The sequence below is a fragment of the Rhinoderma darwinii genome, chromosome 10 (genome assembly GCF_050947455.1).
Source record: "Rhinoderma darwinii isolate aRhiDar2 chromosome 10, aRhiDar2.hap1, whole genome shotgun sequence".
Classification (NCBI taxonomy): Eukaryota; Metazoa; Chordata; class Amphibia; order Anura; family Rhinodermatidae; genus Rhinoderma; species Rhinoderma darwinii.
The window spans coordinates 62,006,314-62,033,527 of record NC_134696.1 but is presented as its reverse complement, the minus strand read 5'-3'; the positions used below and the strand labels follow the sequence as shown (position 1 = coordinate 62,033,527).

The window sequence follows — 27,214 nt, the reverse complement described above, 5'->3', positions numbered from 1 at the left end:
AAGTCAGCTTGCGGTTAAGAACATGTATGACATCTGGTGTGTGGGATTCTCCCCATTTTATGAAGACGTGTTGGAGATAAGTAGCATAGATGTAGAGAATACAGTTGGGTCATGCGGTTGTTAACTGCAGGAGAAACATAAAGTGGGGATGCCAGTGCCTCCTCCCAATCTTCTGAAGAGAGACCGGGAACAAGTGTTTTCCACCTAGTCTCCGATGCTGAGTACATTTCAATCTATTTCCCAAGAGATATGTGTACAAGGCTGATATAATACCTCTGGATCCCTGAGAAATAAAAATTCAAAGTAAAGGATAATCAGATATGGGGCAGGATACATTCGGAAACTGGCTCCAAAGAAGGTGTCTCAATTGCAGATAAAAACTAACTTTTAATGAAAAAACATGATAGAAACCATATGTGCAGGTATGAAAAATGGAAGAAAACCGCTGCCGCGTTTTGGACACAGTCTGTCCTTAGTCGTATATGTTCGTTATCATGTTCTTTCATTAAAAGTAATTTTTTAAGTTCTCTCTACTATGCCGTTGCTGGAGCTTCTCTCTATTCCAAGTACAGAAATCTGCACTTGAAACTGGCTCAGCGTACCGCTCCGTGCGTCGCCTCATGCAAGCATCTCAGTCCAAACGCCAAGGGTGAGCTGAACTACAAACTTTTTCTTTTTTCACGTATTCTGCCTGCTCTGACTTCTGGATAAATGGACAAAAATTCCCACAGACACACTCCAAAATCTTGTAGAATCCTCCCCGGAAGAGTGGAAGCTGTGTAACTGCAAAGGGGGATAAACTCCATATTAATACATATGGATGTAAAGTGGGATGTCATAAAAGCTCCTGTAGGTGTAATGTGTAAGGGCCTGTTCACATCAGCGTTGGCTTTCCGTTCCGGGGTTCCTTCGGAGGTTTCCGTCGGGTGAACCCCGCTACGGAAAGTCAAACTGAAACCACAGCTTCCGTTTCCGTCACCATTGATATCAATGGTGACGGAAACATTGCTAATGGTTTCCGTTGGTCACCATTCCGGAAGGTTTCCGTTTCAACGACGGAATCAATAGCGCAGTCGACTGCGCTATTGATTCCGTCGGAAAAACGGAAACCTGCTGGAATGATGACGAACGGAAACCATTAGCAATGTTTCCGTCACCATTGATATCAAAAACGGAACCCCAGAACGGAAAGCCAACACTGATGTGAACAGGCCCTTAGAGTATGTTCACACGGCATTCATCCCGTCAAAACGACGGAATCCTTGCACAACGGAGACAAACTGAAACCATTGCCACCGGATCCGTCACCATTGAAATCAATGGTGATGGAAACCTTTGGTTCCAGTTTGTGTCAGTCAGGGCTCCGTTCCGATGAAAAGCTCAGTCGGAACGGAGCCCTGACGCAGATGTGAACGAAGCCTTACGGGACAACCAATATAATTTGTCATTTTCCAATCAGTTTAAATAATTTGCAGAGAAAAAACAAAGACAAACTGCAAAAAAATAAAAAAGTGTTAACTATGATAATGATCTGCCTCTATAAGGAAGGATACGTTCCCTTCATTAACCCTTTCACATATAAAATACACAGAAATGCTTTATCAGTCACGTGTGGTGCTAAGAAACATCACGTCTTAGATACCGGCGTACAATTATATGGTCCTCCAACCATAGAGTATTGTGGAGAGAGTGTCCGCTACTCTGGCTGACTACTTCCTGCCTCGGTGATTTCCCATAAGCCTCCGCGCTCGCCCTCCTCCTTCCTTTCCTCCCCGAGAAGCCGCTGGTGTCACAGCCGCCATCATGGTGAGAATTTGAGTTTGATTTTAATCCGCGCCCATCTCACTCCTTATTGCTTTTAATCCTGTTTATTAGGACGCTCCAGGCATCATGTTACTGTTGGGCTTCGGTTTGGACCCGTTTTGAACGAGGAGCTGGAGCGTTCATTTGGTTAATAAAGATTATGTAGCCCGCCGGTCTGCCCCGTCTTAAGCAGGGCCTTGACGTGCGACAGTGTGGCTCTCCTTCCCTGTGTTGACTCCGCCTGTGTGCAGCCTGGGCTTGGGTGTGCTGAGCGGTGTTGTGAGGGTGCTGACAGGCTTGGTAGCAGTTGGGCAGAGCTGCCAGTCTGCTCATGTACCGCTCTGTGCCCTGCGTGACCCTGTTCCGTTATTACTAATGCACTCCACTTTGTCAGGGATTCAGGCTTTAAATGTCTGTGTGGTTTCTTTTTTTCAACAGCAGTGTAGTAGAGCTGAGGTTGTCATTTGGCACCTCTCCTGATATCGCAATATGTTGTAAGTGCTCGAACATAGGGCTCTGCAGGTAAATCTGCCATTTCTGTAACTAATCCCTATTTATAGACCATGCAGCTCCAAATAGGTGAATGACTGCTGCATGTGTAGATCTATCATCGTATTCATTTATTGTGATCGCTTCTGAGGTGGTTGTGAATGAATAGAATTCCACTTAAGACATGGCCGACCCCTGAAATCCGTGCTTAAGGCCCGTTTACACCGGCCGAGACATCGACGGTCGTTCCGCCGATCGCTTGTCCCCATACGTTATGTCGGCAGCGCGTCTCCCGGTTTACACAGGCAGATGTGCTGCCGACAACGATAATATTTCACTGTTTTAAAACTATCAGATCGAGCCCAGCAGATGATCGATCATCTGCTGATCGCTGCTCTGTTTACACTGGGCAATTATCAGCAACGAGTGGTCTATGAACGCTTGTCTGCCCGATAATTGCCCAGTGTAAAACCCCCTTTTGTGCTCGCTTTATTGAAGGGTTACATTTATAAGGTGGTTACAATGTCTTGATATACGACTGTCTGCATGCTGTACTTCATGAAATAAACGCTTTCTCATGTCCCTCTGTAATACAGGGAGTCGATATCCGCCACAACAAGGACCGCAAGGTGCGGCGAAAGGAGCCAAAAAGTCAGGATATCTATCTGAGGCTTTTGGTTAAGGTTCGTATTGTCCGCCTGCGGCTTCTGTAGACACACTCCCCCCGTTATTTCAGCGTGCAGAAAAATAACACATTGCTTTGTTTTCCTTTTTCAGCTTTACCGTTTCCTGGCCCGTCGTACCAACTCCAACTTCAACAGAGTGGTACTCCGACGTCTGTTTATGAGCCGCACAAACAGGCCACCCCTCTCTCTGTCCCGCTTGGTAAGTGAATGTTTGCAACTGGTTGCATGATCCCTTCACTAGAGCTCGGTGGTACCCTCTCGGGATGTCGTTCCATGCTGCCACGCACTAGTGTTTCTAATCCATCATTGATCTATTCAGCATATGGAGTGCACATTATAGGTGATGTTTTCCTAATTTATGGATGTGCACAGAGTAAAACTGGTTATACGCATTATAAAAACATTGGGACCACCTGGCTTTACCCCCACGAAACAAGGATTAAGCAGATTTCCACATGCTCAGCTGATTGTTAACCTGGGAGGTAATCCCTGTCAGGTGACTGACTAAAAGTCGCCCTATGATTCTCACTTTCCCTATGGCACTAAACGCCCATGCTTGGTAGCTTGTATCGTACATGTTTATGGGTCGAAGATGGTGTTAAGTATTTTTGGAGTTTCTGGGTTTAATAAATTGGCATCAATCTGCTTAAAGAGGCTCTGCCACCACATAAGTGCCCTATATTGTACATGTTATCGGCGCTGTAATGTATATTACAGCAGTGTGTTTTTTATTTAGAAAAATGATCAATTTTGACGGAGTTATGACCTATATTAGCTTTATGCTAATGACTTTCTTAATGCCCAACTGGGCGTGTTTTACTATATGACCAAGTGGGCGTTGTGGAGAGAAGTGTATGATGCTGACCAATCAGCGTCTTACACTTCTCTCCATTTATGTACTCGGCACACAGTTCTCTTGCTAGATCATGATGTGCTGTCACTTACTCACACATTAGCGTTACTGAAGTGTCTTGAGAGTGAATAGACATCACCTCCAGCCAGGACGCGATGTCTATTCACAATACTGACACTTCGGTAACGTTTGTGTGGGAGTTACAGCACAGCAAGCGTGATCTCGCGAGATCACACTGTAAATGCCAGTTTACAGCATACTTTATATGTATAATAGCTGCTGCGCTAAAACAAAACCCCCTTTTTTTTTTTTAAATAAAACTATTAGAAAATGTATTAGTATGTAAAAACACCTACATTACATAAAAAATTGCCTTCAAAGGTTTTTATAGGCTGTAAATGGAAACTGGAGACTTCATTTTCCAGTTCCATGCAGCACCATTGTCTTCACTACTTGTTTTATTTTTCTGCTACTTTCGAGTTGTGGAGGTGTCACTACTGATACGGTCCACGATCATTTCCTCTCCGAAGAGACAACATATTGTGGGGCATCCAACCTGCCTGAAAGCATCAGAACATCCCGCTGCATGGCGAAGGCCGTTGTGTAGCCCTAATCCAATTGGTCCTTCGGCACGTAGTTATTTTGAAACCATTTCATTTGATTAAAGAGGAAATTAGAACCAAATTCATAAGTTTAGTTCCCAGCAACCCTGTAGATTTTATTTTCATTTTACATTTGAAAAGTAAAGCTTTTCAATGATGGCGAAGGGGTGATTGTGCAGTTACCTTACGTATTAAAAAAAAATAGTTCCACTGTTTTACCTGTCACTATGCCGAGCTCGAGCCCCTCCATGAGGCAGAACTAAGAGCTGCTTCGTACGGATTGATGGTACAAACATATTGCTAAGTAATCCAGGGATAAGTGGGGAGGGAGTTATGTTGTAAGTTCATGAATTATTCTTTTCACATAGATTCGCAAAATGAAGCTTCCTGGACGTGAAAGCAAAACTGCTGTGGTAGTGGGATGTATCACTGATGATGTCCGGATTCAGAATATCCCCAAGCTGAAGGTAAGAAGTAATTTAGTAGATTCTTTGCGAGGATGTCGTCTCCGATGTTACAGCTTGGTCATTGCACCAGAACAAATAAGCTGCAACTTTTCTAAAGCTAACTGAAGTGGTGGTGCTGCTGACGGGCAAGGCTGTCCAGGATTGCTTCCTGCACTTTTCAGAAGACCTGTGGGAGTAGCAATCTGCCCCCCCAAATCCAGTTCCTTTGGCTGTATTCACATGCTCGCTTTTTTCTTACAGCAGCTTTTCGTGTATTTTGCCAAATATTTAAAGCACCACATGTTTCTGGAAAATATTTTTGTATATTAAAGTTGTTCAACTTTCTCTTACTTTGTATCAAGTACTCAGCAAATCTGCTTGCTTTCCGTGAATGGCAACAATTTTTTTAGATTAGAGGCTAATCCTGTAGTTCTACTTTCGCACAAATCCAGGTTTTCGGCTCCTCCGATCTGTCATGGCTTAAGTTTATCCAAGTAGGTAGAAAATAGGACAACACACAACTGAATGGATGCCGTAACTCGTGCAGATTTTATTTTAGTTCATGTGACATAAACAAGTGTAGGCAACATTTCTGGCCAAGTTGGTCCTTTATCAAGCACTGAAAGAGGCTCTTACCCGTTTATAGCTCTCCTATCTCTTACCTAATCTAATGGGCGCTTTGATGTAGATAACTAGTCTTTTAAAAAAAAAAAAAAAAGAAACTGATTAGGTTATGTAAATTTTTTGACTTATGCATATTTTTTTCTAAATGCCCAACTGGGTGGTTTGCTTCTTTTTTTTTTTTCTATTCACAAAGTGGGCGTTGCATAGAAAAGTGTATGACGCTGACCGATCATTCTCCACTTGTAGGTCCTCCACCGGAGCGACGTTAGACTGAACAGACATCGCCTCCAGCCACTCCAGATTCGGGTAAACGTCCTGGCACGGCTGGAGGAGATGTCTGTTCAGACATCTGTCGCTCCGGTGAAGAACCTGCGGGAGCTGTGGATCAAGCCCGGCTGGAATGAAGAGAAGTGCATGATGCTGATTGGTCAGCGTCATACAAACTTCTATACAATGCCTACTTGATGAATAGAAAAAAAACGCTCAGTTTGGCATTTAGAAAAAATATGTATTATTTGAAAAATGTTCATAACTTGGTCAATAATAAACGTGTTTTTTTTAATTAAAAAAAACAAAACCGTAGTTCTCTAAATCAAAGCGCCTATTAGATTAAGTAGGAGATAGGGAAGTTCTAAACTGGTGACAGCCTCTTTAAAGTCATGTAGCGAGACGGTCGCCGGAGCAGCTGGCTTCAGTGTTTAAAGGACTTGCAATGGGGTCCGTTTTGATGGGCAGAATAGCGCTTCATGCAAATCTGATGAATTTTGTGTCTTTAGAATGTGTCAGTGTAGGTGAGGACTATCAGAAGGAAGTATATGCCTTGGGTTTTGTACTGCTACTTCCTACAGTAAACTAATGTGCGAATTAGGGTCTTGACAGGTTTGTAGCCTCTGCAAACTACAAAGCTTCCATTAAGGAGGCTCTGTCACCAGTTTATAACTGCCCTATCACCTATCTAATAGGTGCTTTAATGTAGATAAGTAATGTGGTGTTTTTAAAAAAAAAAAAAAAAAAACTTTATTTTTTACAGTTACGAGCATTTTAACCTTTCACCTCCCCATACATGTGCAGCATGTAATGGGGAGGGCTGCACAAACCCTGGGGCACTGTACTGTCAAGGGGGCGTGTTACTATGGCGGTGACACTGTCCTGAAAAGACTGCAATCGCATACACTCTCATGCTGTGGCACTGTCCATATCTGATTGGACAGTGTCACAGCCATAGTAACATGCCCCATTGACTGTTCAGGGGGTTATTTAAATATTGGGTGCCAAATATAACGGCACCGATATCTAAATAACAGTGGGAGGTGGAAATTTTTTTTAAAGTGCCGCAGGGTTTGTGCAGCCCTGCCCATTACATGCTGCACATGTATGGGGAGGTGAAAAGGTTCTCTTTAATGCCCAAGTGGGCGTAGTAAAGGGAAGTGTGTGATTCGGACCAATCCGCGTCATACGCTTCTCAACATTCATGTTCAGCTGAACTCACAGCGTGATCTCGCGAGATCACGCTGTGCTGTCACCTACTCCCACAGTAAGTTTACCGGAGCGTCGGGAAAATTAAAACACATTGCCTCCGAACACTCTGGTAAAGTCAATGTGGGAGTAAGTGACAGCACAGCGTGACTCTCGCGAGATCACGCTGTGCCGTAAGTACAGCCGAGCATGAATAAAAAGTGTATGACGCTGATTGGTCAGCGTCATACACTTCTTTACAACGTCCACTTGGTGAAAAGTGAAGAAACGCCCACTTGGGCATTAAGAACAAATTTGCATAACACTTAAAATGCTCATAACTTTGTAAAACATAAAAGTGAAAGAAAAAAAAATCACATTAGTTCTCTACATTAAAGCGCCTATTAGATTAGGTAGAAGATAGGGCCGTTCTAAACTAATGACAGAGCCTCTTTAACTGCAAACAAAGGTCTTGACAATGCTGAGGAATTGGAAGCTGCAGAAAAAAAATCTACAGTGAAGTATTGTGTGTTACCAATTTATTTATTTTTTCACATATATATGTTTATATAAATGCGTTCTTTCCACTTAGGTTTGTGCACTTAAAGTGTCCAGCGAAGCTCGTAGCCGAATCCTTAAAACTGGAGGCCAAATCATGACTTTTGATCAACTGGCTCTTGCTGCTCCCAAAGGGCAGAACACTGTTCTTCTGTCAGGTAACTGATCCTATTGAGATTAATGCAGAATGAGGGATTGTTTTTTGTGGGACGAGTTGTAGTTTTTCACAGCACCATTTATTGTACCGTATGTAGTGGGAAACTGGGGAAAAATATTTGTGGGGTGAAATAGAAAAAAACAGCCATTCCTCAATCTTTTGGGGGATTTTGTTTTTCCGGCATTCACCGTGCAGTAAAAAGGCATGATAACTTTATTCTGCTGGCCAATATGATTACGGAGATAACACATTTATGTAGTGTGTGTTTTACTACTTTTGCAAGGCAAAAACAATTTCAAGAATTAGAAACATTAGAGTTTTATTGCAACGTGATGAGCCATAATAATTTTTTTTTATTTTTTTCCATTGATTATGTGGTATGAGGGCGTGTTTCCTGCAGGACGAGCCTTAGTTTCTATTGGTACTATTTTGGGGTACATGAGACTTCTTGATCACTTATTTTATTTATTACTTTTTTTGTGGGAGATGAAGTGACCAAAAAACAGCGGTTCTGGCGATTTTTTTTTTTTTTTTTTTTTTTTTTTTTTTTTTTTTACATTTTTACGGCCTTTACCGTGCGGACTAAATACTTGTTGTTTTTTACTTTGTGCTTAATGGAAAAAGGGGGCTTTATTTCAACTTTTGATCTTTACTTGCTTTACCCTTTGCTTTACTTTACCCTGCTTTAAGCAAGGCTTCATAGGAGTACAAGGATGGCAGACCTGGGGGGCCTTCATCAGGCTGCCATGCCCACCAACGGCACCCTGCGATTGATTCGCAGGGGACTGTTGCAACATTACAGGGGGCTGCCCCCCCTGTTTCTAGGAGTTTAAACGCCACTGTCGCTGTTGACCCTGGCATTTAACGGGTTAAACGAGCGGATATATTGACAGATATAGAGAGAGCTAGTGGATATCGGGAAGAGGTTTAACATGTTTATCAGTATGATATAAATAAGTCAAAGGGGTTGTCTGGCATCTAATCCATTTTTAAAAATTCTAATAGAGCTTTGAGTTTATGGGGTTGCCTCATGAAGACAGACCCTTTTTGTAAGGAAGCCCCTCTTGTCTTTAGCGGTTGTTGCCATGGGAAGCCGCATCCAGTTGTATTTTCCCCTTGAAAGCCGGCAATTAAAAAATAAATAAAAATCTGAATGGTCGTCCATGCGTGCACAGGGTCCACCAGTGGCAGCCACGGTTACACAGCAGCTTTTTGTTCTGCCTCATAGAAGAGGTCCGGGGGCCAACATCTATAGCGTCCATATACTTCATTAGGTTTAGGACAGGGTTTGTTGTGGTGAGACAACCCTGTCTTGTATAGGCTTCAATTTGCTGGAGCAGAAAGAGGCTGGAAAGATATTTTCTCTGGAGGTCCTCATTGATTTCAATAGAGAATGTGTAGTGTTTTATTTCCCCTGTGGTGATGTACTGCGGGTATTGAACACTTGCTGCCAGGCTCCCCCAACAGTGGTGCACCCTGTGGTTAGGTTATTTTCTGGGGGAACCCTTCTAACAAAAAGCATTGTCCAAATAGGTTGTAACTTACTGAAAGCAGTGCGGCAGCATCAGGCGCATCTCACGCATGTGCGCGGCCTGCGATTTGCGGGTGGCTCACGGCTGTCACTTCGTGGCCGGCCGACCCGAAAATCACGGCCGTGTGCATGAGGCCTAAGTGTTACTACTTTTAGTGGCAGGAGCAATCATGAAATGGAACAGGATTGCCAGGGGACTTCACTGTCAGCACAATATAGACTAGTCTGTCTATTGATGTGGTCTGTACCTTACTGATAGAAAACAATTCCCATTTCGATTGTCCACCTCTCACATTTATTAGTGTTTGAAAGCAGACAAATTTGACAATTTCTTAAAATTGTGGAATAACTTTGTCTATGGCTAGATTTAAAGAGATCCTGTCATATTCATTATTCTGCCCCCTGAGGGCAGCATAATGTAGCGTCACACGTGCTAATTTCAGCGTTCTGTAACTTGTGAACTCTTTTCTGAGAACTTGGGTTTAGAGCCCAGGCAGCGCCATCCGAGAGGAGTGGCATATTCATAAGCTCCCACTTTCTGCTGATGGATGTATCCCTATGCGACATCTGTCAGAGTGGGCAGAGCTAGCAGTTGCTCATGAATGCGCCGGACTCCTCTCCATAGCACTGCCTGGGCTCTATATGTAAGTTCTCAGAAAAGGGTTCACATTAACATATGAGTGACAGACCTCTGAAATCAACACGTGTGTCACTACGTTATGCTGTTCTCCGGCAGCATAATGTGGATAACAAGTTCCCTTTAAAGGAGTTGTCCAATCCCAAAAAACTGAAAGCCTATACTCGGACTAGGTCATCGAGAACTGATCAGTCGGGGTCTGACTCTGGCACCCCTGCCGATCAGCTGTTTTGGAGGGCTGCTTACTTTACATTTCCTTCACTGCTCGCACTGATTTGCTGACACACTTGTAGTGGCGGTTCACAGTATTACACCCATCTCCCAGTGAAGAGGAGAGGGCTGTGATATTATGAACCACCGCTACAAGTGTCAGCGATTCACTGTGAACGATAAAGGGGAAGCAGCGCTCGTACAAGTGCTGTGGCCCTCTTCAAAACAGATGATCGACTGGAGTCTAACCCCGACCGATCAGATATTGATGGCCTATCCTGAGCATAGGCCATCAAATGTGGTTTTTTTTTTTTGGGGCTAGACAACCCCTTTAAAGTTGTGTGCTGCTATAGGTATTTGCATTGTATTTTGCCCACCACATGTTATAAAGCCCATAACTTGCTTTCAAATTCATGTGCTTCTATAACCAATGAGCACTGTTACATTTTTTAAGTCTATTATGCATTAAATGGGGCCGTTGTCTTTTAGATTGTCTATTGGAATATAGACCTTTTTTAAAACTGTATTACTGATCGCCATTCACAACCAAAAACCAGAGCTTTATTTGCGTTTTTTTCCCCCCTCTTTACATTAGGCCCCCGTAAGGCACGTGAGGTTTACAGACATTTTGGAAAGGCTCCCGGTACCCCACACAGTCACACCAAGTGAGTTATTATATAAATCTCTCCCTCTGTTCTTTGTAATGTGTTCCCGATTGTTAGTACCAAAGGGCACTTTTACTTAAATTATGAGGTGTGCACAAACCAGTTGAATGCAGAAGTGGTCTCCTATGCCATTAACATTATATCAAATAGGAGGCTGGATAGATTGCGTATATGGTGCCAAAAGATCCATTATAGATAAGTTTACAAGGGGCTGTCTGGGACTAGGTGTTTAGACCGTCGAGTCGCATTATTACGACAACCACCTGCTTTTGACGTCGGCAGTGCCCATAAATGTAGTGTAATGTCGTGGACTGGCCTGGTGGGTATATAAGGTGTGCGATAGGCTGTCTGAACACATCACTTGTTGCCATGGGTAAAAAGGGCGATTTATCAGAGTTGCAAAACAGGATCATTAATGGCTTTTGGGCAAGGGTGGCAGTATTTCTCAAACAGCGCAGCTTGTGAACTGTTCGCGTGCTGTGGTTAGTGTATCATGAGTGGACAAATGGCACCATTGGGAATAACAGACGTGGAAACTGGAGTACCATGTGACGTTGATGTGAGAGGTGAACGTCCGCTACGAAGGTGCACGAGTGCCGAACACCCTACAGTGGAGCAGTTCACTGAAAATCTACCAGTGGGCTACCAGACGTGTCTAAAAAAGTTCAGCGAACTATGGGGCTCCGAAGCAGACGGGTGGTCACTGCTCCTATGCTAACAAAGGTGCATTGCAAAAAAGGCTTCAATTCACATGGCAGTATCTGAGTTGGACCACTGATGATTGGCAAAGGGTTGCCTTCTAAGATGAGTCACGTTTTGTGCTTCATCGAACGGATGGACGTTGGCGTGTCATTCTAAAAACATCAGAGAACAAACACCCTGTAATCATTTGCTGGAAGAACACAAGCTGGTGGCGGCAGCAATATGGTCTGGAGAATTTTTTTTTCCATGCCATTTTCTGGGCCCACTCATCCATGTGGAAGGCACTCTGAACCAATTTGGGTACAAATCCATTGTCGCAGATCACGTCCACCCATACATGCTGTTTGTCTTCCCTGAGGCAAATGGAATCTTCCAGCAAGACAATGCGACATGTCACACGTCTAGAAATGTCTGACAGTGGTAGGAAGAGCACGACCAAGCACTTTCCTGGCCCCCTAATTCGCCAGACTTGAACCCAATTGAGCATCTGTGAGACCCCCTTGATAGTCTTGTTTGCTCTATGGATCCTCCCCCACCAGCAAATGTGGGATGCACTGCAGTCAGCATGGTTCCAGATACCTGAGACATCCTACCAGCACCTTGAGTCTATCCCAGCCCGTCTAGCTGCGGTCCGTGCTGCACATGGCGGGTACTCTGGATATTAGCTGGTGGTCATAATAATGTGACTCGACGGTGTATAAAACTAAGACCGGGGGGGGGGGTGTGGGACCGCTTTGATATTGGAACTAGGCTGCAGTAATTGTCCAGTGGCTCCTGCGTTACTCTGGAGACCTCACTGCATCTTAGTCCTAAAACAGCAGCTAAAGCCTGAGCCTCCTGGTTACCACAGCTATCATGGCTATTGCATGCATACAGAGAATACCCATGCAGGAAGTAATCAGCTGGGTAAAAATGGGCATTAGAACAAGCAGAATGGTAAATGTGGTCTAAATGGACAGTCACTGTGGGCAAGAGATTTTATCGCTAGATTACAGGAAAATGGGGTTGGCTTTTGGGCTCAGGTAATATCAAACGTAGTCTTCTGTTTCGTTGTAGTGTAGTCCATACAGCTAGCATAGCCATGTATGCGGAGATTTGAGTTTGCCTTTGCACAGTTAAGCTTTGTGTTGAATTGAATGCTTAAAACTGTTTTCCTTCCTTCTAGGCCCTACATTCGTTCTAAGGGTAGAAAGTTTGAACGTGCCAGAGGTCGCAGAGCCAGCAGAGGATACAAGAACTAAAATCACTGTCCATTCTTTGTACACAATAAAGATGTTAAGTCTTTCCAAACAAGTTTTTTCACTTTTACTTTGGTATACAAGAGAAAAAAGACCTCTGAAAGTAACAATCTGGTCATGAAAAACACACAAAAAAAAAACCACCCAGTTTTAAATAGTTCAATGGGTATAACACCAAATACAATTTTGGGTTGCATAGCCATATGTGCTAGTAGATAATAAAGTGGTTGTAGGAGAATGGAAAAACATGGCTGCTTTCTTCAAGTAAAAGCTCTATTGTCTTAAGGCTGTTTATTGCTCCTATTTTAGTAAATAAGGCTAGGCTGCAATACCACACACGGCTGATGGACAGAGTGGCATGTTTCTGGGATAAAGAAGCCATGTCATTGTTTGTTTTTATTTTATTTTTTTTGTGTTCTACAACCTCTTTAAAGGTAAGGTCTATTTTTGCATCAATTTTTGTTTATTTTTTTTGTTCCAGCCTCTAAATAAAATAATAAAGTAACTTAAAATGATTAAAAATGTATCCTTTTGTTTACAGCTCCTATGCAGACCTGTTTACATCGTATGACTGCAAACAAATTGCGTAGTCTGATTCTGCTGTCATACTCCCCTTTACAGTTTGTAGTCTAGCATGGAGGCACATAGATCTGTATAGTGTTCTTGACCTAAAACCTTTTAAAATTGAATGGCAAAACCAGTCGGTCCTTTTACAGCGGCCAATTTGGGCTGCAAAAACCAACACCTATAAATGAGACCGCTCGTTGATCGGCGCTCGTCTACTCCTCCTTTCACAAGGAGCAATGATCAGTAATGTATGGGGACAAGTGATTACTACAATCGCTCATCCCCATGCATTTCCATCTTGTCGGGAGCACATCTGTTTATACAGACGTGCTGCATAAACCATACGATCAGCTATATGAACGCTCGTTTGCCAAATCATTAGCCTGTGTAAATGGACTTTGAACTAGTTTATTGTAAGTGAATACGGTAATGGGCCAATTTGTTTTAACTTGGCAAAGCACACATTTGCCTAATATGCTATGCAGAACTTGAGCCCTTAATAACCATTTATTTTTGTTTAGGATAGTCCCATAGGGTCATGAAGCAGACATGCCAAGTAGCAGCAGATTATCCAGGCTCTATCCACTTGTCCTTCCATATTCTGTGGATATACACCCTTTAAAAAGCGAAAGTTGAGCGCTTTATCTATGAGACTTGGGATACTTAGAACTTGTTTGCTCATCTCTTTCTGCTGCTCTGACAGCTGCGTAGAAATATTTTGCATAAAAGATGGTAGTTCTAATTGCTGACTTATTCCTACAAAAAGCCCTTCTTGTGGCTGGCCATCCATTACTTTAGTGGCTATTCCAAACGGTAAACTAGAAGAAAAAGTGAGGTAGCCATTGGAAGAGGCAATGGCATAACCACGTCTTAAATAATGATTTCTGGATGGATGAGTTGCTGCAGGTTTAGCACGGTCTTTGGCTTGTACTTCGAAGAATAGGTCTGTACAATCCAAGATTGTACAAGTAAGGCCTTGATACTGCACAGTTCTCTTTGGTTCAAAGTGTTCTAGGTATCTGGCACTGTACAGGATGGGTATCTGGAAATAAGAGTAAAGATACGTTATGGACAAGTCTTGGTACTAGAGCGGTGAGCTAGTCTAGTGCAACATGCGTCAAATTCATCAAGTGACACTACGACCCACTGTAGGTAAATAATGATAAGCATATCTGGTGTGTTACATAGAGAAGTGTCAAATCTGATTGTGGCAGTCTGAGATTCCTAAACTGTCAGGGAAAGTGGTGCAGGGGCTTCATAAATATGGAGTTTATGCACTAAATCAGCACCACTAAAACAATCTGCTGATCAAAACGACTTTGTGTAACCGCATACAATATGTAGGGGAAAGCGGAGGCTGCGTTCACCTCATACGGTTCCGTGCAAGAGCTGTTAATTTAGTGCCAAAACCTGAATTCAAATACTTTAATCCTGGCATGAGGAGACCCGAAAAAAAACAAAACTCCTAGGAATCTATGATGCTGTTAGCTGGGCTGGGTCTTGCCTTAGAAAACTAGGCCTTATACTGCAAAGAGGTGACACGTATACACTAGATGGCCGAAAGTATGTGGACACCTGTATGAGCTTAGCCATCCCAGTCAAAAGCTATGTACATTAATATGGAGTTGGGACCCCTCTTGCGTTACAACAACCTCCACTCTTCCGGGAAGGCTTTTCTCAAAACTTTAGTGTCTGGGAATATGTGCCATTCTAGTCCAAAGATTGTTTGTGAGGCTAAAGGGATTTTCTGAGATTGGAAAAAGGTGGGGAAGGGAAATGCCATAAATGAGCTATTACATACCTGATGCCTTTTGTGTTTCAGCGCAGCTGCTTCCCGACACTTGTTGGCAGTGCTGAAATATTGACATGCTTGAATACATGTGTAATCGCTGCATCCGATCACTAGCCTCAGTGGTATATGGCACAAGAACTCTGAGGCTGGATTTACACAAACGTGGCGTTTTTGCGGACGCAAAAACGTGGCGTTTTGCGCGCGTAAAAATCACTTGCCAGCTCCGTGTGTCATCCGTGTATGATGCGCGGCTGCGTGATTTTCACAGCCGCCATCATAAAGATTCTTGCCGACGTCAGTCACTGTCCAGGGTGCTGAAAGAGTTAACTGATCGGCAGTAACTCTTTCAGCACCCTCGACAGTGAATTCCGATCACAATATACAGCAACCTGTTAAAAAGAGGTTCGTACTTACAGAGAACTTCCCGGCCGTTGCCTTGGTGACGCGTCTCTCGACATCTGGCCCCACCTCCCTGGATGACGCCGCAGTCCATGTGACCGCTGCAGCCTGTGCTTGGCTGCAGCTGTCACTTGGACTGAATTGTCATCCCGGGAGGTCAGACTGGAGGAAGAAGCTGGGAGTTATCGGTAAGTCAGAACTTTTTTTTGTTTTACTCGTTCATGTATATTGGGATCGGAAGTCACTGTCCAGGGTGCTGAAACAGTTTAACTCTTTCTGCACCCTGGACAGTGACTATATACGGACGTCGCGTACCGGAAATTTTTTTGTCGGGTTCGGCCAAAACGAGTTTGGCCGAACCCGGTGAGGATCGGTTGTCAGGGTTCGCTCTTCACAAAGACACTCCGTTTGGATGTTTGTAAATAGAAAAGCATGTGGTGCTTTTCTGTTTACATTCATCCTTTTGACAGCTCTTGCGCGAATCACACAGTTTGCGCGGAAGTGCTTCCGTGCGGCATGCGTGGTTTTCACGCACCCATTGACTTCAATGGATGCGTGTAAAACGCCCAAAGAACGGACATGTCGTGACTTTTTTCAGCGGACTCACGCTGAGGAAAAACCACGGACATGTCTGCACGGCCCCATAGACACATAGGTGCGTGCAAATCACACGCGTTGCACGGACCTTTTTCAAGTTCGTCTGAATAAAGCCTAAAAGGCCAGTGATAGGCTGCAGCGATCAGGTGGCTATATGGGTATACATCATTGCTGCAACTGTGTTAAAGGAACAGTGTCATCACAAATTATTTTTTTATATGTTAAAGATGTTAGTGCTTTATTAAAAACGTTTATATTCATTTGTGTTTTACTTTTTCTTATTTTTACACTTTCTTCCCTATGGGGGCTGCCATTTTTTGTTCCATTTCTGTCTGTGTCGATTAACGACACACACAGACATGGAATACGGCAGCCACAGTCCCATAGGGACTGCGAACGGCTCCCGTCCCATTGACTTCAGTGTACGGCGTCTGTGTGGGAACTGCGCATGCGCCGCTCCCACACAGTCCAATTCGAAATTGGCGCCGTCCGGCGCCATTTTCCTGTGGACCGGAAGTCGCGGACGGACAGTAACATTACTACTTCCGGTCGCGGCTTCCGGATTTGTGCACTTGGACCAGCGGCAGCCAACGGAGCGGACGGGCCGGAGGGAGCCGCGGCGGCAGGAGCAGGTAAGAGATTTCAATGTATGTTCGTGTTTGTTTACTACTGTATGTAAACCTACTACGCTGTGTGTTAGCTCAAAAAAATGGCGACACACAGTGTAGGAGGTTAGACCGTTCAATCCCCTCGTTTATCCCGGCACTAGCCAGGATAAAGGAGGGGGGGGGATGCTGAGAGCTCACTAGAGCGAGGGCTTTTACCCAATGTTGCAATGCTGCAATTTTGAGAAATAGCTCCATCTAGTGACCAAAAATGGGTAGTATTATAAATTAGAAATAATTTATAATATTTCCTGACTCGTGAAAAAAATAAAAAAAAAATTGAACAATGTTTAATCACCCACACACTAAATGTTTAATTAAAAAAAACAAACATGTTTTTCTGGCAACACAATGCCTTTAAAGAGCGTCGGGGAGGATTAGGGCAGCTGTAATGGAACGCAGGGAAATGGTCAGGTTAGTAATAGCTCTTATGGCATTCCCACCCCTTCCTGTTCTCCGATCTTGAAAAATCCCTTTAACAACAAGATCGAAAAGCAGGTCTGGCTTCCAATCGCCGTTCTAATTTGTCTATAACATTCTATGCGGTTCAGGTCAGGGCTCTTTGTAGGCCACTTGAGTTCCGCACCAAACTTCTTTAAACCATGTGTTTATGGACCTTGTTTTGTGCAGAGGTATAAACATGCTGGACCATTAACTGGTTCCCGACCGCTGGCTGTGTTTTTATGGCCAGCGGTCAGGGTCCTTAAAACCCACGCCATAGACTTTTTACGGCACGGGTTTTAACTATTCCGAGCTATCGGGCAGCTGAATGTCTGGTATCCAGCTGTCAGTGACTGCCGGGGACCCTGAGGAGAAGATAGAAGCAGCTTCTGTCTTCTCCGATCTCTTTTACACAGCGCTCAATGAACGCTGCGTATATGAATAGAAGAGTTCATGTGACTGGTCACATGATCACCAGGTGCCGTTGGTGACAGACTGCTGCTGGGTCTTACTAGACCCAGCACAGCCCTATCTGTGACAATTGTCACTGAGGGGGCTAATTTCCCCTGTAACTGGGGCTGCTGTGCAGTTACAGTGGAAAAAGATGGTGTAAAAGAATATATAAAGTTCCCCAAAGTAAAGTGCAAAATTTTATAATAAATACACCAATACTCTGCCAATCATTGTCGAAACACTAGCCCGGACCCAATTACCCTAATATAGACATGTAATATATTAAAATTTCCGGTAAACAATGACTATCACAAATAATAGGTTTTTAGGGTAAAACTTATTACCCAAAAAAATAGCTGAAAAGTAAAAAAAGCTTATTTTTGTTACTATTTTCAGACTTTAACCCCTTCCCTCTAGCCACGTTTTACCTTCCGGACAGAGCCTCATTTTTCAAATCTGACCTGTGTCACTTTATGTGGTAATAACTCCAAAATGCTTTTACCTATCCAAGCGATTCTGAGATTGTTTTCTCGTGACACATTGGACTCGTAAGACAGGCAGTTATAACACACAAAAATGTTGCTAATTAACATCACCCATATGTCGTTTTTTTTGAACATCCTTTTATTTTTCTAAGACGTTACAAGGCTTTGAACAGGGTCAGTTCAGTTGTGAAGTGGCTTTGAGGGCCTTATATTAGAAACCCCAAAAAGTCACCCCATTTAAAAAAAAAAAACTTCACCCCTCAAAGTATTCAAAACAGCATTTAGAAAATTTCTTAACCCTTTAGACTTTTCACAGGAATTAAAGCAAAGTCAAGGTGAAACTTACAAATTACATATTTTTTTGCAGAAATTAATTTTTAATCCAATTTTCTTTATAACAAAGTTTTACCAGAGAAATGCAACTCAATATTTATTGCCCAGGTTCTGCAGTTTTAGGAAATATCCCACATGTGGCCGTAGCGAGCTACTGGACTGAAGCACCGGCCTCAGAAGCAAAGGAGCACCTAGTGGATTTTAGGGCCTTATTTTTATTACAATATATTTTAGGCACCATGTCAGGTTTGAAGGGCTTTTACGGTGCCAAAACAGTGGAAATCCCCCAAAAGTGACCCCATTTGGGAAACTACACACACCAAGGAAATTATCTAGGGGTGTAGTGAGCATTTTGACCGCACATGTTTTTTTACAGAAATTGGAAGTAGGCTGTGAAAATTAATTTCTACATTTTTTCAAAGAAAATGTAGCTTTAGCTAATTTTCTCTCATTTCCACAAGGACTGAAGGAGAAAAAGCACCGCAAAATTTGTAAAGCAATACCCCACATGTGGTCATAAACGGCTGTTTAGACACACGGCGGGGCTTAGAAGGGAAAGAGCGCCATTTGGCTTTTGGAGATCACATTGAGCAGGAATGGTTTGCGGAGGCCATGTCACATTTGCAAAGCCCCTGAGGGGACAAAACAATAAAAATGCCCAAAAAGTGATTCCATTTAGGAAACTACACCCCTTGAGGAATTCATCTAGGGGTGTATTAAGCATTTAGACCCCATAGATGTTTCATAGATTTTATTAGAATTGGGCAGTGAAAATAAAAACAATCCTTTTCTTCAATAAAAGACGTAGCTTTAGCGCCAAATTTTTCATTTTCTCAACAAATAAAGGAAAAAAAAAAAAAACAACATTTGTAAAGTAATTTCTCCCGTGTACGGCAATACCCCATATGTGGTCATAAACTGCTGTTTGGGCACACGGCAGGGCTCAGAACGGAAGGAGCGCCATTTGGAGTGCAGATTTTGCTGGATTAGTTTCTGGGCGCCTGTGGGACCAAAACAGTGGAAACCCCCCCCAGAAGTGACCCCATTTTGGAAACTACACCCCTCAATGCATTTACCTAGTGGTGTAGTGAGAATGTTAACCCCGCAGGTGTTTTGTAGAAATTAGTGTGCACTCTATGTTGCAGAGTGAAAATGGGATTTTTTTTCCATAGATATGCCAATATGTCGTGCCCAGCTTGTGCCACCATAACAAGACAGCCCTCTAATTATTATGCGGTGTTTCCCGGTTTTAGAAACACCCTACATGTGACCCTAATCTTTTGCCTGGACATTCGAGCAGGCTCAGGAGTGAAAGAGTACCAATGCGAAATTGAGGCCTAATTTGGCGATTTACAAAGTATTGGTTCACAATTGCAGAGGCTCTGATGTGAAATAATAAAAAGAAACCCTTGAGAAGTGACCTCATTTGGAAACTACACCCCTCAAAGCATTTGTTAAAGGGTGTAGCGAGCATTTCACTCCACAGGTCTTTTCCATAAATGAATGCGCTGCGGATGGTGCAAATTAAAAATGTATATTTTTCCCTAGATATGCCATTTCAGTGACAAATATGTCATGCCCAGATTATGACACTGGAGACACACACCCCAAAAATTGTTAAAAGGGTTCTCCCGGGTATGGCGGTGCCATATATGTGGAAGGAAACTGCTGTTTGGGCATGCTGTAGGGTTCAGAGGGGAGGGAACGCCATTTGGCTTTTGGAGAGCGGATTTTGCTTGGCAGTAGTTTTGTTTGAGTATTGCTGGTGTTTCCGTTTATAATGTGGGGGTTACATGTAAGCTGGGCAGAGTACATCAGGGGCATAGTCAGGTGGTATAATAATGGGGTAAAAAAAACCAAAATGATCCATAGATGTGTGTTACGCTGTGACAATCCTTTCTGCACAGGCTGGTGTAGCACTGATATATGGCGTCCTTTCTTATCCCCCTTTTGATCCACATTCTGCACCTTTGCAGTTTGGGGAATTTTGCTAGGAAGTGTTGTCCTGGTATAATACGGGCACCGTTGCTTCCAGCGGATATGTTTGGGCCCTCCCTTTCCTGGTTCCCTGATTTTAGGTCCTTGATAAATCGCCTCTTCAAACAGAAGAAATGTTCCCCTTGGGCCGGCACAACTGTATATTTTTTATTTCCTGACTTATTGGAGCCATAACCAATTTGATTTTTTCATAGACGTAGTGGTATGAGGGCTGTTTTTTTTGCGGGACGAGCTATTATTATTGGTACCATTTTGGGGTACATGCGACTTTTTGATCACCTTTTATCCTAATTTTTGGGAGGCCAGGTAAACGAAAAACCGCAATTCTGGCAGAGTTCTATTTAGTTGTTTTTTTTATACAGCGTTCACCAAGCGTTATAATTTGCATGTTAACTTTATTCTGCGGGTCAGTACGATTCCGGCGATACCTATTTTATAGAACTTATTTATGTTTTACAACTTTTTGCACAATAAAACTACTTTGGTAAAAATAATGTATTTTTTCTGTCGCCAAGTTGTGAGAACCATAATGTTTTAATTTTTTTGTTGACGCAGCTGTATGAGGGTTTGTTTTTTGCGAGACAAGCTATAGTTTTTATAGGTACTATTTTTGCTATATGTGCGACTTTTTGATCACTTTTTATGCCTATATTTATAGGGCAAAGTGACCAAAAAACAGAAACTCTGGTATAGTTTTTTACGTTTTTTTTATGCTGTTCACCGCGTGCAATAAATACAATATTTTGATACTTCAGGTCGTTACTGTCGCGGCGATACCAAATACATATGGTTTATTATTTTCTTTCAATAATAAAGGACTTGATGAGAATAAAAGGGGGATTGTGTTTTATTTTATTACTTGAAACATTTGTTTTCAAACTTTTATTTTTTTCACTTTTTTTTTTACACTTTTTCTCAAGTCCCACTAGGGGACTTGAAGGTCCAGCTGTCAGATTTATTTTTTTTCTAATACATGGCACTACCTACGTAGTGGCATGTATTAGAGCTGTCAGTTATTCACTGACAGCAAGCAGATTAGGTTTCACCTCCAGGCGGGGCCTAATCGGCTTCCGTAATGGCAGAGCAGGAGGCTATTGTTTCTCCTGTTGCCATAGCAGCAGTCGCCAGTCCTGATTGCCTGTCAGGGCTGGCGATCTGCTAGTAACCGCTACGATGCAGCAATCGCTTTCGATTGCTGCATAAAAGGGGTTAATAACAGGTATCGGAGCTAGCTCTGGTTCCTGCCGTTACAGGTGGATGTCAGCTGTAACATACAGCTAACTTACACCGCTGATGACGCCGGATCAGCTCCTGAGCCGGCGCCATCTTGCCGGCGGCTACAGAAGCCGATCAGGCTCCACCGCCGGGCTGATCTTGACCGGTTTCCGTGCTAGGCAGCCCGGGAGGCCAGTATTAGGCCTCCGGTAGCCATTGCAGCCACCGGAACCACGGCAATTTCATTGCAGCTCATCGGAACCCCAGCAAACACCTTAAGTGCAGCACTCGCGTTTGAGCGCTGCACTTAAGGGGTTAATGGCGGGGATGGAAGCTAATTTCGGTCCCCGCCATTACAGTCGGATCTCAGCTGTAAGATACAGCTGAGATCCGGCGATGAATGCACCGGCTCTGCGTATGGGTACGGCAATTAGCAGGAAGTCAATGCTTTCCATGGTGTACCCATACGGCAAATGTCGGGAAGGGGTTAAGAACAACAATTCTAAAATAGCAAAAAGAATGTGGATAAAAAAAGAAACCTGCATTGTCTACAGAAAAAAACATCGCAAAAATCATGTCGCTAGCCCAACAAATAAAAAAAAAATGATAGCCATTTTACGAACGCGTGCTAAAAATGGCTAACCGGTGTCTGGTCCTGAACGGGTTTTAAAGGACAGGTGTTGCGAAAAAAAAAATGTTTATATAAATTTGCTTTTAGTGTTTTATTAAAATACATTTTGTGTGTTTGTGTTTTACCTTTTTTTTTTTATCTAACTTACTTCACTATGGGGGCTGGCATTTTTTTTTTAAATCTCTGTATGTGTCGATTAACGACACATACAGAGATGGAATACGGCACATACATCCCCATAGAGAACGCGAACGGGAGCCATTCCATTCACTATGGTGTACGCCGTCTGTGTGGGAACAGCGAATGCGCCGCTACCACACAGTCCAAAAGGAAGGTATTCGGCCGAGCGACATCCGGCACCATTTTCATGTGGCCCGGAAGCCGCGGCCGGACAGTAAGATGACTACTTTAGGTCGCGGCTTCCGGACATGTGTTCAAAAGCAAGCCCTGGGAGCGGCGGCAGCAGGAGCAGGTAAGTGATGTCTGTGTATGTTCGTGTTTTAGTGTGTGATTACCACTGTATGTAAGCCTACTACACTGCATGCGCTCAAAAAATGGCGGCACACAGTGTAGGAGGTTTGAACATTCAACCCCCTCCTTTCTCCTGGCACTAGCCAGGATAAAGGAGGGGGATTAATTGAGCACACTAGAGCGAGTGGGTCTTCTCAAATTTTGCAGCATAAAGCAATGCGGTTGGGTGCTTTACCACATGCCAATGCTGCAATTTTGGGAATTGCTCCCTCTAGTGACCAGCACATGGAAATGTTATAAATTAGAATCTAATTTATAATATTTCCTGACTTGTGAAAATTTTTTTAAAAATTAGAACAATGTCTAATCATGTATTTACTAACTGTTTAACTAAAAAAAATTTTTTTTCTAGTGACACATTCCTTTTAAAGGGGTTTTCCCATGAGGGACATTTAAAACATCCACAGGATGTGTCTGATAGATGTGGGTCCCACCTCTGGGACCAGCACCTATCTCTAGATTTCTGATTCAAAGTGCGCAGTGACTTTAGCAGAAATTGTTGCTTGGGGTGCTTAGTGTATTATTTTTTTTTCCCTACAATGGTATATGGATTGTTTAATCCCAATGAGATACAATGAACTCCACTGATACCCAGTGTGCATCCAGTGCCATGTATACTCTCCTTGAACAGCCGTTTGATGCACCATACTGATGTGCAGGGTGTGTGAGAATTGCCCATTAAGAAGTCCAGATTCTGGATCTAAGATCAACTTGCTCTGTTTTGGCTTTGCTAAATTAAGCGGCTTGTGGATCAAGTGGAGTTACTAAATCAGAGTTACAAAGAGTTAAAGTCCCTGTAAGTACTCTTCTTTTTTTGACTAACAATTGTTCACTTTTTTTGTAACTGGGATAATGGATAGCAAGATTGGAGGTTTTCTTCAGTGCACAGTTTGCCATATGTATGCACGACTGGAGCCAGAGTTGCAGGGTAAATACCTCTGTGGCAGATGTGAGCATGTTGTTCACCTGGAAGCTCGCTTTAGAGATCCGAAAGAGCAAAATGCAACACTGAGGGCAATAGACAATCTTGAGCAGAGCATGCTGCTCACTGAGCACACAGTTAGTGGGGTAGAACTGGAGGGTGAAGACATGGGTCAGCAGGACCAGGCAAGTAGCTGGGTTAATGTAGTTAGGGGCAGTAGAAAGGGGTCCAAGAGAAGGAAGGCCAATCCGGTTTCTGATATTCCAAGCAAAATTGCCAAGTTGGGTGATGATGTGAGGGTGTCAGTCTCCGAAATGGCAGCCCTAGTGGATACTGATCTCCCTAATAGCCGGGCGAACAGCCCAGCTAGTAGTCGGCAGAATGGTAATCCAGTTAAAGGCAAGACAATTGGTAGTTGTAGGGGATTCTGTAATCAGGGAGACTGATAGAATAATTTGTTGCCAAGACTGCCTCAACCGAATGGTTTGCTGTCTCCCTGGTACCAGGGCTCGGCTTGTGGTGGAACGGGTGGATAAATTACTGGGAGGGGCTGGTGATGATCTAGGTGTCATCGTCCATGTGGGGACCAACAATAGAATACATGGTAGTTGGAGGAGCCTTAAGGACCTCCAAAGTAGTATTCTCAGGAATACTGTCTGTGCCATGCGCATCACAGGAAAGACCGTGGGAGCTCAGAGTTAAATGCATGGCTTAAGTCTTGGTGTAGAGGAGAAGGCTTTGGGTTCCTAGAGCACTGGGCTGACTTTTTTTCATTGGGTTACAAACTGTATTCTGCAGATGATTTGCACCTAAATGGAAGGGGCTCTGCTGTGCTGGGGGAGGGAATTCTAGCTGGGGTGGCAGAGTATTTAAACTAGGGCTGGAGGAGGGAGGTCAATGTAGAAAATAAAGGGGTAGTCAGGTTAGAGAGGGATGAGACGATGTTGGTGGGGGGACGACAACAGACTGTGGGGAGAGGACGACACAACAGGATAAGGAAAGCCTTTTGTTACAAAACAGCAATGAAAACAAAAATGCCCAAATGTCAAATAATCACATTTCTGATACTAAAAGTGAAAAATTGAAAGGCAAATTAAAGTGTATGTTCACAAATGCCAGAAGTCTAGCAAGCAAAATGGGGGAGCTGGAGGCCTTGATACTGGAGGAACATATAGATATAGTTGGTGTTGCTGAAACATGACTAGACTTTTCTCATGACTGGGTTGTAAATCTACAGGGTTTTACACTTTTTCAGAAAGACAGGACAAATAGGAAAGGCGGTGGTGTATGTCTGTATGTGAGAAGTGATGAAGGCGAGTGGGAAAGACAGAGGGTGAAGATTGTGAGGAGGTTGAAACCTTGTGGGTGAAATTACAAAAGGGAGTTAAACACTGAAAAAATTACTTTTGGTGTAATCTATAGACCCCCCAATATAACTGAGGAGATGGAAGATCAGCTATATAAAAACAGATGGAGCGGGCTGCACAGGCTGGTATTGTAGTGATAATGGGAGATTTTAATTTCCGGGACACTAATTGGTGTCATGGTTCTGCTTCAACTGCAAAGGGGAGAAATTTCCTCAACTTGTTGCAGGAATATTTTATGGGCCAGTTTGTGGAAGACCCGACTAGAGGGGACGCTCTGTTGGATCTGGTCATTTCTAATAATGCAGAGTTTGTTGGGAATGTCAATGTTCGTGAAAACCTCGGTAACAGTGATACAGTGTCAATCAGCTGCTTGTAAGGCCAGCAAGATATTGTCGTGTATTAAAAGAGTAATTGGCTCGCGGGACAGGGATATAATATTACCACTTTACAAAACATTAGTGAGGCCTCATCTAGAATATGCAGTTCAGTTCTGGCTCCAGTTCATAGAAAGGATGCCCTGGAGTTGGAAAAAATAAAAAGAAGAGCAACGAAGCTAAGTGGCATGGCAAATTTAAGTTATGACGAAAGATTAAAATAATTAAACCTATTTAGGGTATGTTCACACAGTGTTTTCAGGCGTATTTCGGGGCGTTTACGCCTCGAAAAACGGAAGCAGAACGCTTCGAAACATCTGCCCATTGACTTCAAATGGGAAATACGGTGTTCTTTTCCGACAGGGCGTTTTTTTTACGCCTCGTTTTCCAAAAACGGCACGTAAAAAATCCCCGCGAAAAAGTGCATGTCACTTCTCGGGCTGTTTTTGTAGCCGTTTTTCATTGACTATAGAAAAACAGCTCCAGAAACGGGGGTGAAAAATTAAGAAGGTTGCAGAAGTAGCCTTACCCCACTGCCCGGTCTACAATAGGACACAAGTATAATTAAGTCCTGCCCCCTTTGCTGAGGCCCACACTCTCAACCCAAATTTTCTAAAAGATATTGGGGGAAATGTATTAAGACTGGCATTTCCAAAGCGAACAGAGTCGAAAGAGCGCTGGAGTAACATGAAGCTCATTTGGCATGAGCAGCGCATATGCATTTGCAGATTTTCCACCTAAACGAATAATAAATTCCCCACTGTTTCAGGAATATGCAAAAAAATAATAAAAATAAAAATAAATAGACTCTTAGGCCCTCCCACCCACCAATGAGCTGATTGAAGTGGCTGAGGTGCTCAGGTGAGCTCAGCCGTCTTTTTATTGCTTGCCAGGCACAGCTCTGTACATTTGGTAGTGGCTGTGCCTGGTACTGTAGTTCTTTGCAGCTTAGTCCCCTTCAAGTGAATGGGACTTTGCTGCAGTACAAGGCACAGCCACTGCTGAATGTACGGGGCTGTGCCTGGCAAGCATTCAGCAGTGGCTGTGCCTTGTACTGCAGCAAAGTCCCATTCACTTGAAGGGGACTAAGCTGCAAAGAACTACAGTACCAGGCACAGCCACTACCAAATGTACAGAGCTGTGCCTGGTAAGCAATGAAGACGCCGCAGCGCTTACCTGAGCACCACAGCCTCTTCAATCAGCTGATCAGTTAGGTCAGACCTGCCCCAATCTGATATTGATGGTCTATTTTAAAGGATAGGTAATGAATATGAAAGTCCCGGAAAAAGCCCTTTAAAAGACGTTTTATCATAAGTAATTTTACAATTACTTATTTCTCAAAATTGTAGAAGAGATAGGGAAAAACTAACCAAATACTAAACATTATACAAAATATGATTTTTGTATTTTTTTTTAGCATGCGTGTGAGTGCTACAATATGGGAGGCACAACACAAGAACTGTACTACTACTGACTATAGAGTATATACAGTGCACCAGGGATGCAATGTATTTGCTAAATATGAACTACAAGGGCAGCGATTGCCAACCCTATTACCATGAGGGAACCCCTGAAAATTTTTTCATTCCCAGAGAACCCCAATTCACATTCCTACCTCAAAGCTTGGTGTAGAGGCTGGTAAAGCAGTTTATAACTCTGTATTGTGGCCAATATTTGTTGCTTGCTTTGCTTGCCTCCATGCCAAGCATCTTCGGGCAGACTAAAATTAGTTTAACATCCCAGCAGTAAAAGTGACAGGGCTTTCTGCTGCCTTCCGGGGAACCCCCT

The 27,214-nt window shown here is 43.3% G+C and overlaps 2 protein-coding genes across 5 annotated transcripts in view; one reads left to right on the top strand and one right to left on the bottom strand.

Annotated features, from left to right (window-relative positions):
• The first annotated feature begins 1,703 nt into the window (after positions 1-1,703).
• On the top strand, positions 1,704-12,711 carry RPL18 (ribosomal protein L18). Its single transcript, XM_075839991.1, has 7 exons — positions 1,704-1,806; positions 2,889-2,975; positions 3,070-3,177; positions 4,802-4,900; positions 7,551-7,674; positions 10,647-10,716; positions 12,584-12,711. Exons 1-7 carry the CDS (start codon positions 1,804-1,806, stop codon positions 12,657-12,659), a joined length of 567 nt encoding a protein of 188 aa, XP_075696106.1. The 5' UTR covers positions 1,704-1,803; the 3' UTR covers positions 12,660-12,711.
• A 904-nt stretch (positions 12,712-13,615) lies between these two features.
• Positions 13,616-27,214, bottom strand: part of LOC142662092 (uncharacterized) — a 53,134-nt gene continuing 39,535 nt past the window's right edge. For all 4 annotated transcript variants that reach the window (XM_075839982.1, XM_075839984.1, XM_075839983.1 and 1 more), the window contains one exon: positions 13,616-14,265. In XM_075839982.1, the coding sequence (XP_075696097.1) occupies positions 13,741-14,265 (525 nt within the window). In that variant the 3' untranslated portion in view covers positions 13,616-13,740. The remainder of the gene's footprint in view (positions 14,266-27,214) is intronic.

Bases quoted from the DNA above. Each gene is read 5' to 3' on its own strand.
- RPL18 (XM_075839991.1), top strand. The intron at 2,976-3,069 runs GTTCGTATTGTC...TTCCTTTTTCAG, and splicing joins ATCTGAGGCTTTTGGTTAAG to CTTTACCGTTTCCTGGCCCG. The intron at 3,178-4,801 runs GTAAGTGAATGT...CTTTTCACATAG, and splicing joins CCCTCTCTCTGTCCCGCTTG to ATTCGCAAAATGAAGCTTCC.